General features: G+C 43.8%; 1 protein-coding gene across 1 annotated transcript in view; it reads left to right on the top strand.

Annotated features, from left to right (window-relative positions):
- The window catches only part of gmds (GDP-mannose 4,6-dehydratase), a 167,546-nt gene that overhangs the window by 43,329 nt on the left and 109,025 nt on the right, over window positions 1-15,192 (top strand). Inside the window, exon 5 of the mRNA XM_084067896.1 lies at window positions 13,750-13,942. Coding sequence (XP_083924022.1) covers window positions 13,750-13,942 — 193 coding nt within the window. The remainder of the gene's footprint in view (window positions 1-13,749; window positions 13,943-15,192) is intronic.

Raw genomic sequence — 15,192 nt, 5'->3', positions numbered from 1 at the left:
ACTGTTTACAACAGCTTATGTTAATTTGCATATAGATTTTTAATGTACGTATATACCTGCATTTATGTGTGTGTGATTGTGTGTGTGTGTGTGTGTCAGTGTGTGTGTGTGTGTGTGTGTGTGTGTGTGTGTGTGTGTGTGTGTGTGTGTGTGTGTGTGTGTGTGTGTGTGTGTGTGTGTGTGTGTGCAGTACATGTGTGGGGGGTTGATTGCCACACGCAGCCCCTGGGGGCGAGACCACAGCCTGCTGTAATAAGGCCTGTTGCCATGTTTACACGCGTGTTTGTGTTTGTGAGGTAGGGAGTGATTGATGGCTGCTCGGCGTCCTGGGGCAGATTGGGTGATAGAGGGAAGGGAGGATAGGAGGAATGAAGGCCTTCTTCTCTTCATCTTGATGGACGAAGCTCCCAGGGAGTTCCCGTTCTGGGAACTGTTATCCAACGCTAATGGAATGGGGTGTACTACTGTACCTCTCCTCTCCTCGGAGGTTCTCTCAGGTTTTTTATTACACGTTCTTTTTAGTATAATTATTATCCGGGCACATAACGTGCAAATGCACTAATTTCTGGAACTTCTTTGTAATTAACTACATCTCAGATTTTGTACTAAGGTACATAATACAATTATTGTACAGTAAGTACATTGTGAGTGAGTGTATAAGTGTGCATACTGTATTTCAGTGGTTCTCAAACTTTTTCATGTCAAGGACCCCCAACAGGATATGTATTTGGCTGCGGACTCCCCCCATCTGAACAATATTTTGTGCCAGGGATTTCTTCCAAAAATAGCAGATCTACAAGCTCATAGTGCGGCACTCGATGCCGTGCTCTGAGCTTGTATATCTGCTATTTTTGAATATAGCCAAAGTATAAAATATGGTTAAAGTGGTTAAAATGATTGTGACGCTATATTAACTAATTTTGCTGGGGACCCCCTGGTACCCCCCCACGGACCCCTGGTGGTCCCCGGACCCCACTTTGAGAACCAATGCTGTATTTATTCATTTATTTTGCTGGGAGATGTTGCTTGTAAGATGTATGAAATCGATTTAGCTCTGCATCTGTTTCTTGGCCCTCTCTGCTATAATGACAGCATTTCCCTCAGCATATAATTCAAATTTGGTATTTGTTAGGGTGCCTTTTGGCGCAGCCAGCCAGTCAGACTTTCAATCCCAGTCTTGTCATCTCTCACACGTCTCCCCTCTTTTGTGTATCTCTGCATTCTCCTTTCTGAGTAAAGCATAAAATCCAAAATAACATTTCTTTAAATGTTTCTTTACTATACTTTGGTTGAGTATACCAGTACCAGACCAGAGTCACACCTTGTCTTACAGCTCTTCATTTGAAATGTCTACATTTAATGCCTGATTTATACTTGGTTGTGCATTGGCGTGACTCGTTTATAGATCAGCTATTTTCGATGTACGACACTGGCGTACACTAATAATAAATCAGGCTTGATATTCTATCATTGTAATGTTGCTGGCTGTGTCATGACTGTTTAAAATTGTGGAGTGTGGACCGATAGGATTGGCTCGGGGCGTTCCTCACATTCTCTGCAAGTCAGAGCGTCGTGAAGAGGGGGAGCGGGAGCTGGGGAGAGTACACTGAGGTTGGTTGCCACAACGAGATGTGCCGCCCGGCGCCCACACGCGTATCGATACCTGTCACCCAGGTTTTGGCAGGATTGAGGGGGTGAGTGTGGCCGGGAGGCAGACAGGGGCTTTCCAGACTCAGGCTGCGTAAATCCTTGGTTTGACAGCCCATCTCCAGCTTTCAGTCTACCGGGTACCTGCCCTAACAGACACTTTCTCTCTGTATGTACGTACAGTTTCTCTCCACATGTACACTGTGCCCTCCCCCACCCCCCACCACCGCCATGCCTCTCCTTATCTCTCTGCCTCTATCAACCCCCTGCGTTCCATCCACCCAATGTGATTGACTTATATTTGTTCATTGCCATAGCTGCTGTGGCCTCCGCACTAGCCAAGTAGAAAACACCCGTAATTAGACAAGAGGGGGAAAAAAACACACAGATTGAGATGTGGTGAGGATAATGACGGGTGCCAATCAGTGAGCATGGATGGGGTTTGGCTTAATGGCGTTGAGGCATTCCCGTGTGATCTGAAAAGAAACCTAGAAACGATAATGGTAACAATAATAATATGTGTTCCCTTTAATTTTGGGGGCATTTGCCAAGTTTTTTGCTCACCTATGTGGAATTCATCTTAGCTGCATTTACCCATCCTCGCTATTCTTATTTATACTTGGTTGCGTGCTGTATTGTGCACCAAAAATAACCAAACTACAAGCTCGCAATGTGTCGCACCCGACACATTGTGAGCTTGTAAATCGGCTATTTACGGTGTGTGACACAAGTCAGCTCGACTCTCCGCCAGGTAGGTTATTGTTATTGTACAGCAATGTTCGGAATTCAGTCATTATAGAGGTGAGTGGATTCGCTGCGTTCATGATTTGAGGCATTTTGTAGAAAGCGAATGACTCCTGCAAACTTTTGATGCCAATCTTAGCCAATCAGAATGGTATATGTGCATAAGTGATCACATGACTATAGAGATTACCTGTACCGATTTGCACGATGTTTGGACAAGATCTGTAGATGTAATATAAAAAAAAAGTTGTTGTGCCTCCTGGTGGCGCTATAAAAGGCTGATGTGAAAAATGCAGGGCAGAGGTTTTTCCTTGGCCTTTAGGGAGTGTGCGTGCAAAGTTTCATGCCGATCGGTCCAGTTATAGGTAAAAATGCGAATCGACCCGTTATAGCACCACCATGAGGCTGATTAGAAAAATGTATGTTGGCATTTCTTCCTTTCTTCCTAGTGAGAATGTGCGTGCAAAGTTTCACGGCAGTCGCACGCTGCGTTCGAAATATGAAATATGAGGAATAGCAGTAATATCAAAACATTTGTTACGCAAAAATCTGCCTCCTGGTGGCGCTATAACAGCCGACGTGAACAATTTGGGGCAGAGGTTCTGCTCTGGCATCCAGAGAGTGTGTGTGTGCACAGTTTGAATACAAGAAGACTCACCTCAAGACAAACTCACCTCAACTGAAAAAGGAATACTCACCTCGGGGGTAGGAACAGTCACCCCGGGGGGTGGGTAAACTCACCTCAGGACCTGAGAAAACTCACCTCGGAACACTCACCCCGGGGGTAGGAACACTCACCCCGGGGGTAGGAAAACTCACCCAGAAAAACTCAATGGTGTAATGTACAGTGAGTTTTTGTTTTGTGGGTGGGTTTAACCTTTCCCCTCTACACCAAGTCTGTATGTTTAAAAAAGGCACATCTACCGGCTTGTGAGCTTTCCTTTTTCACAGAATGCTTTCATAATGAGACACGTTTAATCCATACTGGATTAAATTCTGTCTTTGAAGGTATAGAATTACCAAATTATGTTGTTCAATGATATATTTGTGTTTAAAATACACACACACACACACACACACACACACACACACACACACACACACACACACACACACACACACACACACACACACACACACACACACAAAGAGTAAGGCATCAAAATGTGCCAAAAGTAATATTTCTAAAAACTAAAGTTCTCAAACAATGCATGTGTGCAATGCAATGTTCTATGCTGTTATCATTTATACCAGCAAAGTAGTAGGTAACTAAATATCCTAGGTAAAAATAGGGAAAAGTGTTTAATGCATGTTTTACAATAGTGAAATGTATATCTAATAGTAACTAAAGTTCAATAATGCTTACTATAGTGAAATGTATATCTAATAGTAACTAAAGTTCAATAATGCTTACAATAGTGAAATGTATATCTAATAGTAACTAAAGTAACTAAAGTTCAATAATGCTTACCAAAAGCTTTTCTCACAAATGTGTTCACACAGAAAACAAAACATTATACCTGTGTTTTACCTTCACTGGAGTTTTTCTTCATTTTTCTTTGTTAAGTAAGTATTTGTTTGCATTATACACATTGGAATGTTCACTTTTCTGATGAAATCTACCTTGTATTTAAAGCACTTTAATTAGCTAAATGTAATTTAACAACATACATTGACATTGGAATGTTCATTTCTCTGGGTTCCTACCTTTGTTTGTTTGTTTGTTTGTTTGATGGGGGCACAGGAGTGAAGGGGAGGAGGGGGGTTGACCACTTAACACTAATATCCCATTCCACTTAATGATTCATTGTTTGATATCTAATAGGTGGATGGGGCAAGGTGTGGAGCTGGAGACACATAGCAAATGACCATGCTATTTGCTATTTGCATTCCTTGTTCACTTTTCTGATGAAATCTACCTTTCATTCATTCTGTGAAAATGGAAAGCTCACATTATGAAAGCATTCTGTGAAAATGGAAAGCTCACAAGCCGGTAGATCTACCTTTTTACCTTTTCTGATGAAATCTACCTTGTATTTAAAGCACTATTTAAAGCACTTTATTAATTCTATACCTTCAAAGAAAGAATTTAATCCAGATATGGATTAATCCAGATATGGATTAAACATCATTATGAAAGCATTCTGTGAAAATGGAAAGCTCACATTATGAAAGCATTCTGTGAAAATGGAAAGCTCACAAGCCGGTAGATCTACCTTTTTTTAAACATTGGGGTGAGTATTCCTACCTCTGAGGTGAGTCTTCCGAGGTGAGTTTTCTCAGGTCATGGGGTGAGTGTTCCTACCCCCCGAAAATCTTGGGGGTGAGTATTCCTACCTCTGAGGTGAGTCTTCCGGGGTGAGTATTCCTACCACTGAGGTGAGTTGGTTTTGAGGTGAGTCTTCTTGATACCCACAGTTTCATCGACAGATTCATCAATCGGGTCATCGGTGGCAGAGATTAGCTGTTCACAGACAGAAGGACGGACAGACAGACGGACGGACAAAACATAGTCTCTTCCACACCTTCGGCCTGGCGGAGACAATCAGGCTTCAGTAGCAGTGAACTATTGAACAGTCAGGGTTCAGTGTCTTACTCAAGGACACTTGACACCTGAAGCACGGCCGAGCTGGGGATTGAACCTGGGACCTTCTGGTTCCCAGACAGCCACTCTTCCTCCTCACCCACTGTATGTGTGAGCTCCACTGCCTCCACAGCTAGGGTTGGTCTCTTTAATCCTCTTTAATCTATTATGCTGTCTGTCACTGGATCAGCAATTTCGGCACATAACACATTCTGTAAACTGTTGCCTGCACCATGAGCATGACGGGTAACTTCCATAATGAGGAAACACACAAGTGAGGGAATGCCAAGCATTGTGACAGCAGACGGGGTTAATTTTCCTGCTGTGGTTTAGGTCGACTGAACCCCCCCCCCCCCCCACCCCCACCCCCACCAACACCACCAAGGGTGAAGGTGTAATGCTATGCAGTTGAATCATTGAATGTTTGAATGAAAGCATGGAAAGGATACAAGCCAAATACATGGCTTTATACAGCTGCCAAATATTAATTTTACAGGCTCAATTTTTTAATAATACATCATCCCACCCACTTTTCAACAGTTAATTAAAGTTTGGAGAAACAACTGAGCCAATCAGGACTAAATTTGGTGCTGTATGCTGGCTACGTGGCTGCACGGCAGCCACTCACTTTTAATTGGTTACGGAAAATCAAATCCTCCCACAGAAAACACACATACTGTAGGAAATGGCAAACGAGAAGGCCATTCCAGACCGAGTAATGAAATGGTAATTCAGTCAGAGTATCGGGCTAATAATATATTCGAAAATATATATGAATTCATTTTGTTTGCATTTGTAAAGATTGAAATTGAACATTGCTTTCACAAAGTGTGGCCTATTGCGACAGCAGAGTAATATGTAATGATTGGTGTGACTTGGATGACAGTTGATGGAAATGGCGAGATGCTGTGCACCGATGATTTTGGATTGACAGTCTTTGATAACTTTGCTGTCAGTACAACATCAAATGAGAAGAAGAATTACTTTCAAACTGTTGACTGTTATGACAGCTGGCTGATGGATTCATATCGTATAGATTCACTCTGTTGTTTAGTTTTCCTTCGTGTCGACAGACTTGTTTGTTCATAGAAACCCATGTTGACAGTCATTTGTGCATACCTATGCTCATAACATAGTGATCTTAAGAGCTTATGCATTGTTTCCTGTCGCCGCCAAATGTAAAAATAACACCACAGTCTTTTAAATGTCGCAGGTCTCCCACGACTTGCATTGGCACTGAGGGAATCCCTGGAATGTGTGCGTACCTGTATTTATTTATCACATGTTTGTCTAAGTATTTATACCACATTTGAAGGTAAAGTGTTTGAGCAATGGTTGTAATGCTTTGACTGGCAAGGCTTCAGAAGCTGTGTGTACGCGCATACATTCACTGAGAACGCACAGTGGGTTGATCCTACTGCTTGATTTATTTTGTTTGTACGCCGGTGTCGTGCATCGAAAACGGCAGATCTACAAGCTCACAACATGTTTCAGCGTAACGCGCTGTGAGCTTGTAAATCGGCTATTTTCGGTGCACATCACTGGCACGTATAACAAGGTGAGACTCAAGTTCCAACTGGAAGATGCTAAATCAGAGATCTCCACCCCTCTCTATTTCCGTCACTCACAACTCTCTCTCTCTCTCCCTCCTTCTCTCTGTTTTGATAGTTATTGTGTCTAGGTCTCAGGGAAAGGTAAATTGGCACAGCGTAAGGAAAAATTGCACTTTTTGTTTTTCTTACAGGTGTGTGTGTGTGTGTGTGTTTATGCACAAATGAGCGTGAGTGACACAATTCAAACAAGACAGAACTGGAGGTGTAGCGATTCCCCCCGGTTTCATCACAACAAAGCAACACATGATGACAGAGATACTGCTCTGTTTAGTGGGCGAGTCGCTGAGCGTAGGTCTGCATACAGCAACGGTAGCTCTGGCTACGGCAGAGTGCTTGTGAAAACACAGAGGAGCTGTGGGCGTAAGGACAGTGTCTTTAGAAATAAATTCACAACGGCGGAGAATAATATTATGCTCTTTATCAATAGGTGCGGTTGTACAGTACATACATGTAGAATATTTCATCATAAGTGCATTCATCCACGGTTGGATTCAAAATGTACTGTTTACGTCTGTGATGCGTTAAGTAAAGGCGATTATGATGTGGGCCTTTGTAAGCCCAATGGGTGGAAACAGAATCACATTTTCTGACATGTGCGGTTTTTGTTTTTCAAATTAAGCAATCAATAGAATATAGGCCTACTTACAGTCATTTAACAGGAGATTAGGAGGGTGAGAGGAGTTTTACTGCAAAGATGATAGTGGCAAGATATTTGTACAGTACTGCTCAGGGATTGTTTCTGCTTACCAACTGATACATTTTCAGACTCTTCCAGAAACTCATACACAATGCTAATACTGTACAACAGAACAAATATTACACTACAGTATAACATTGACATATAAATTGGCAGTTCAGGATATTACATGGCTCTTCACTAACAGAGTGAAATTGCCTTCTAATCAGATCAGCCCTAAAGTCCCCTGCCATTATTACCCAGGGTTGTACCCTGTGGTACCTGACTAGTTCCTCAACAGCTGCTGTGTTGCTATGATTTGCTTATTCTTTCTGCATAGCTTTATTCTTGGCACAACTGTGGCAGTGAGATCCAGCGGTTAGATAAACCACCCTGTAACTTAAAGGTCACAGGTTAGTTATTCACAACAGCAGATTCATAACAAGCACCAGCCTTGTGTATGTGCAAACCAGTGTTGTGTTCTATTTTTTTTCTGAAGGTATACGCTACGATACGATGCGCGTGGTCCAAGGTATACGCTCTCGCGTTTTCAATGGATGAAATGGTTATTAGACTGTATACGCTTCTTCCCAAAATAATCTGGACTGTGTACGGCGTATACAGCATCTGACGGTAGAACACACCACTGGTGCAAACCCTACCTGCTCACTCATTGTCAAGGCTTATTGATACAAAACCTGTGATGTAACAATTGTTGTCTTGACCATCAAGATCAAGAGACTTTATTTGGTATTTGCATGCATGAATGCATAGGAATTCTTTGAGTATAGCATAAAAGAAAGAACAACAAAAAAAACAGTGGTTTTCTGTTACATGCAGCACTTGCAGTAGAAATTGTACTTCTGCAGTGGCTACATCTGTAGTAGTGCAGATGAGTGACACTGTAGCTCAGCTGATGAAAGCAGAGTAATTGATCCGTCTGTCGGTGGGTGGGTTGCCAGGTTTGAGCCTAAACCTCCATCTCCTGCAGGGTACTACTGAGGGTGTTTGGCTTTTCCCTGTTAACACACGACTGCTCTACTGTAATTTCAGCTCGCCTGTAATGTGATGAGTAAAGGTGTAATTGCCTGCGGTTTATTTTCTCACTCCCCACTCCCCCCAAACACTCCCCCATCGCTCTCTCTCTCTCTCTTTTCCTTTTCCTCCCCGTTTATTTTCTCTCTTCTCCTTCTCACAGTCACCCCACCGTGTCTCTCTCTCGGCCGCTCCCTCTCTCTCTTCCTCTACCTCTCTCTCAAGCTCCAGGGCATCTCGGTGATAACTCTATTTGTCTGTTTGTGGTCGGGAAGAATGTGCTCGAGTTTCAGAGTTTGACAACATAGCAGCCCACAATAATGAATAAGTAATGTTGGTGTCATGGGGGTGGGCAGGGGGGTCCGACTGCTTTCACTGCTCCTTCTTCCCATCAGCAGATGTACACACGGCTGAAAATATTGGTAGCCTTGCATTTTATTTTACCACAGTTTTTACAACCACATTTTTGGCTACTGGTGTGACATTGGCTGACATGGAGTCGAGACAGTGGTGTAGGTGGGATCTAGAGGTAAGGGGGCCGAACAGGAGAATTTCAGTTTTGTCTGTGTTAAGTAAGTTGCGGGAAATTTGAAGACATCCAACTTTGAACTGTAGCCAGCGGACCACAGAGTGCTGTGAGTGACTGCATTACCCTCCAACATGTGACAGCTGTTTGCTGTCTGTGCCTCACCAACTCCCCAGTCAGAGAATTTGAATTACCTCAGTTGTTATGCCTCCGTCTGTGACAACCATGGCCAGAGGCCTTATGTTTTCTGATAGTCCATCAGTCTGACCATATGTACGTACATATGTATGTATGTATGTATGTTGGGGACACCCATCCATCCATCCCATTCTCGTGAACGTGATATCTCACGAATGCCTTGAGTAGGGATGAGACGATATGAAAATGACATGTCACGATAATTGTGGCAAAAATAATTACTATTAACGATATTATTGCGATAATAAAAATATGCTTAAAACTTAAAATGCCACTTTTATTAACCACTTGAACCCCCAATGCAATACGATTATTGTGAGCGGCTTTTTAGCACTATAAACTATAACGATTATCGTCCCATCCCTAGCCTTGAGGGAATTTCTTCAAATGTATCACAAAAGTCCACTGGGCTCAAGGATATACTGATTAGATTTTGGTAGCCAAGGTAATTGTGACCATGTTTCATACATGTACTGTAAGTATAGTGATAATGTACATTTTGCCAAAAAATACATATATTCATTACATAAACATGGATGTAAAGTAAACTGCAAATGGTTTGGGGAGGCATACAACAGTGTTGCAGTATTTCTAGTTTTTTCTTTTTCCACACAGTTCTTAAATTCTGAAAGACGGCATCTCAAATCCTTGCAGTGGAAAGCTGTGTACATGTCCATACATACACAATTTCTCATCTTACACCTTACGTTTGACACTTTGTGTATATCGATGGAATACAATGGTTTTTGGTTTAGAGTCATATTTAGGATGTGTAACTGTAAATAGTCTACTTTGTTTTTGATGTCTGGGCATGTATGCTGTTTACAGTACATGTATCCAAATAGTGAGTCAAGTCAGATTGACTTGTATAACAACACAGAACACAAGGAAATATGCAGTTCACAAGAAATGCAAAAAAAAAAATAACATGCAGAATCTGAAACACACACACACACACGAAACATACAGTAGTGGTATTTTCTGTGCCGTATACTGTACTGGTCAAGCAGAACAATGCGACTGAGGTGTTTGTTCAAAGATGTTTTTTTGTGAACATGTGTAGATGTATTTTGTTTTCCAATGAATAAGGGAGTTCACTGTAGCCATCTGGAGGAAGTTGTTGTTCTTCATGTTGTAATTGGTCAGGGTTGTCTACTCCCCTAAAGTAGATAGACTGTCTTTTCATAAGATCATAGGGAGGCTGGGAGGCGTGCAGAACACAGGACACACACACACTGTAGCCTGATTCTTTTGCAAGCCAATGTGTGTTCCAGTGGTGTAAAGTAACTAAGTACATGTACTCAATTGCTGTACTTAAGTCAAATTTTGAGGCGTTTTTTACTTTCTTCAGTATTTACAATTTTCAATACTTTTACTTCTACCCCACTACATCTCAGAGGAAAATATTGTACTTTTACGCCATTATATAAAAACTTACTGGTTACTTTGTGAATTTAGATTATCATTACAAAACACACTAACCACTTCAGCCCTATATATATTTCAGCCATTGCGACCCATTGTGAGCTTGTAGATCGGCTATTTTCAAAAGATTTTTAGAACTTGTGAAATGGGACATTCTGCACAATGAGTACTTTTACTTTTGCTACTTTAAGTATATTTTGATGCCGATACTTTTGTACTTTTATACAAGTACATTTTGAATACGGGACTAAGAGAGTATACAGTATCTCACTACATTGCAGTATTGATACTATTACTAATAGACATACGAGTACGAACATGCAAGTACTTTTTCCACCACTGGTGTGTTCCAAATGCAGGGTTTTTAACCACTGTTTGGAACGAAAGTTATTTCTCTATTGTGTTTTTGTGTCTTTCCCCCTGAATATTTCACTTGTTCTTGGCTTTGGAACGCTCTCAGAATGTCTGCATTTATATATACTGTATATATATATATATATATATATATATATATATATATATATATATACCTGTATGTAAAGTTAAAGTATTATTATACTGTACCGCCAAAGGCATACACATGGCCATGAAGGTATGCAGAGAGAGGCCATGGCTGAATAAATGTAATTCATATTTATACATCTGTCAAGACACGCGCGCGCACACACACACACACACACGCGCCTACATAGTACATACAGTACACACTGAACACACACACACACACACACGGTCACGGAGTCACATTCCCTGCTCTCAAGCACGAATCTGGGCAGGCCTTGTGTGAGCAGAAATGAAATGAGACCTCCGAACGCGGCGCGTATATCCTGTACATTTAGAACCTTTTAAACGCATCACTTTTTTTTTTGTAGGGTTTCAGAATATTTGCTTGGCGGCAGACCCCCAATGCTGACAGAGCTTGGCTGGCCTCCCAGAGTAGAACAATATCTGCCAGGAGTGGACCGAGGGGCCCCAGCAGCCACCCCTAGACACACACGCACACACACACACACACACACACACACACACACACACACACACACACACACACACACACACACACACGCACACGCGCACAAACACACACACAGTATACACCAAATGTCTGGCCTTTAAATCGTCAGCGCTCAGACCTGGCCTTACATAATGACAGAGAATGGAGGCATTAAGGCAATTTGTTTGATTTAAGTTGTCATGGCGTCCTGGACCCTGCCCTTCTCAGCTGGTTTTGATACCCTTGGTCGGGTCCCGTGTGTGTTTTTGTGCAATTGTGTGTCGCATACCAAGAAGAATGGACAAGCTCACACACACAGACAGCAGGACTGGTTTGGGTGGGTTGGGGGGCGGGGAGGGGGGGGGGGGGTATTGGTAAGAGAGGTATACTGTAGCAGTAGGTAATACATGCTCCGTCCGACGTCTTAAAATCTTCCGGTTCGGACAGGCTTTCCAAACTAGAGTGTGAGAGTCGGGACATCTGGAGGTGCACGAGCACCGAGGAAAAGTTCTGAGACCGCCCATCAGAAGTTCGGAAATAATGTCCATTTGTAGTTTTATATCACCTACACCTTTCCGAAGAAAGTTTGGGAAGTCGGAAGGAGCATGTATTAGCCTTAAGCTTTACCAGTACCAGAGAAAGAGATGGAGGAGGGGTTGCTACAGAGGACAAGTCAAAGAGAAGAGAGGAAGAGCTCAGAGAGCTGTGCTTACATTCTGTTGGTTGGAGAGGGGAAATTACGTTGCATTTGCACAGCGTATGTGTAGTTTTCCCCCCTCCTCCACTTGACATGAAGGCTGGTATTGTTGGTTTCAGGTGAAGGTTCATTACCCCTGGTCCCCTCCCCATTGCTCTGCAGGGATGGCCCCTATAGGACCCTGCTTCACATAGCCTAAACTGACTGCTCAGTGAAGGAAAGCACTTGACCTGACGAGGGGTGTGTGTGTGTGTGTGTGTGTGTGTGTGTGTGTGTGTGGTGTAAAAAAAAAAAAGAAGTTGGTATATGCATGCATAGTTGTGTATGTGTCAATGTAAAATGTAATTTTGTGTGTGAGAAAGAGAGAGACATTAACGAAAGTGCCAGCATGCCAAACAGAAGCGCAAGAGGCACGCCAGAGGCGATTAGGCTGAGCCCTGGAGCTCTTTTAAAGAAGTCCAATCGAAGCCGATCAAAACGGCCCACTGTGCGTATGCACGCACGCTCACATCCACACAGCACATCTGTGTAGGTGTGTGTGTGTGTGTCTAATGTGAGTGTTTCTATATAGTACGGATGGCCTATGACCGAGTGAAATAGAGGCCCAGTGTTCTTGGCTCCCTGGTCTAAATAAGGGGTCTTTATCCCTCTGGCTGTGTGCAGAGGCTCTGCGGACCCCACTAAAAGGGCCCAGAGCGTTTCCTCCACACAGAGCATGACTCCCCTGGCTCTCCAGCTCCAGGTGTGGTGACCACAACCAGCACGGCTTTTCAAACCCACAGTCACGCCTGATCTGCAGCCTGGATGCAGACCTTGCACGCACACATGCACGCACGCACGCACGGAACGATGAGTATGTGTGTGCATGTGCACAGAAACACACAAATCTGCAAGCGTGGGAGGCCTGTATGTGTACACACACACACACACACACACACACACACACACACACACACACACACACACACAAAAGCATAAACAAACACATACAGTACATACATAGTATCAAAGGCTATCTCAGGCATGCACCTCTTGCATAATACCCATGCACATGCAGAAATGTGCTAGCATAGGAGGCCTGTATAGGCGCGCACACACACACACACACACACACACACACACACACACACACACACACACACACACACACACACACACACAACCATAGAAACGAACATGTACAGCACATAGTATCATAGGCTTTCTCAAACATGCACTTGCATAACACACACACACACACACACACACACACACACACACACACACACACACACACACACACACACACACACACACACACACACACACACACACACACACACACACACACACACACTTCTAATTTAAACTCTATTTTCCCCAAGTGTCCATTAAGTTCCCTCCCCTCTTGGCGTTCGCTGACAGTAACAGGCATTATGGGAGTTTGAGTTTGAGGCATGAGCTTTCTAATCTGCTCTGATAGGCTCCAGAAACAACACATTCTCACTGCATCTGAACACCCTCTCCTCAAGCCAACAGGAAGCCAAGGGGATTCTGGGAACATTAATGGAAAGATCTGGCTTATCTTGTCAAGGTTTTGTAAATTTCTGTCTCTCTCGTCTCTCCTCTAGATTTCATTTGAGCTGGCGGAGTACACAGCTAACGTGGATGGCGTGGGCACTCTGCGCTTGCTGGACGCCATCAAGACGTGCGGGCTGACCCATGATGTGCGTTTCTACCAGGCCTCCACCAGCGAGCTGTACGGCAAAGTCCAGGAGATCCCCCAGAAGGAGACCACGCCCTTCTACCCCCGCTCACCTTACGGTAAGAGACACACTGATATATGCGCACACACAGACATACACATACACACTTAACCACATGAACCATAGCATCCCTGTCCTGGACGTGTCTTGAGCTTGTGGATCGGCCATTTTTGGCAAACGTGGCGTAGAGAGAGAAAAAGGGAGTTGGCCTAGTATACAGTAGACCACCAGCTCAGTGGCCTTGTGGTTAGAGTGCTTTTGGTCCTCCATGAGATTGGGAGGTCGGGTTTCAATCCTCCGGCCGGGTCATACCAAAGACTATAAAAACGGGACCCAATGCCTCCCTGCTTGGCAATCAGGACAAGGGTTCGTTTAGGGGTAAAGTCCCTGCGACATGCTAGCGTCATGTCCAGGAGGTGTACTTGTACATCAAGCCGCCTCACTCTATAGAAACAGGATATAGGCTCCTGCCCTATGGGCCACATGGCTCGGGAACCGTTACAGACCCCTGGGGGACTCCAGTCAACACAGTATATATAGGGTTTAGGTGGTTAATGCTGTTACCCTTGTGCCACACTTAAAAACTATCTTGTACGTGTACTGTAGATATATACACACATACACTTTATTGCTGAACTTTGATGCCTTCACACCCATCTTCAAAGGTTTGTGTGTGTCTATGAACAGAGGGGGGCTTCAGTGCTTGGGGAGACTTTGAGCTCTCCATTCCCCCCCACCGCAGCCCCAGGCCACATGTCTGACTGGAGTAAGGCTCTCACTTTAACAAAGACACCTTTATATCCACAGCACTCAGCACTCACTTTCTGTACACACACTCACATAGACATTCACTCACACATACACATATCCACGCACGCGCCTTGCGTACCCGTGTGCCGGAGATCGGATTTCATGTTCGGTGTTGTCTAAATGTTCTCCGCACTCCGACACTTTACTCATCTGTCAGCACTTGATCTGACGCTGGATGGGAGGCACATACCATAATAGGCATGAGCTGCTCCTCTATTAATTAGAAGAGTGTGTGTGTGTTGGGGGGGGGGGGGGGTCATGGAGTTGCCATGGTGACCTCCCTTCACCTCAAGTGTATGTTCTGACCTCGATGTCTTAACCAACCAGCGCCTCCCCTTCTTGGTCGCACTGGTATTCCCCTCATCACAAGAGACCGGGAAGTAGGAGGAGGATGGTGGGGTGAGGAAGGAGGGGAGAACATTTAGTACGTGCCTGCTTTTGGTCAATCAACAGGAGGCTGCCTTCGATGGTGAAATACGAACGGCAGCACAGATACAC

The sequence above is a fragment of the Gymnoscopelus microlampas genome, assembly GCF_963454915.1.
Source record: "Gymnoscopelus microlampas genome assembly, chromosome: 9".
Lineage (NCBI taxonomy): Eukaryota > Metazoa > Chordata > Actinopteri > Myctophiformes > Myctophidae > Gymnoscopelus > Gymnoscopelus microlampas.
This window is presented reverse-complemented; position numbering and strand designations above follow the sequence as displayed.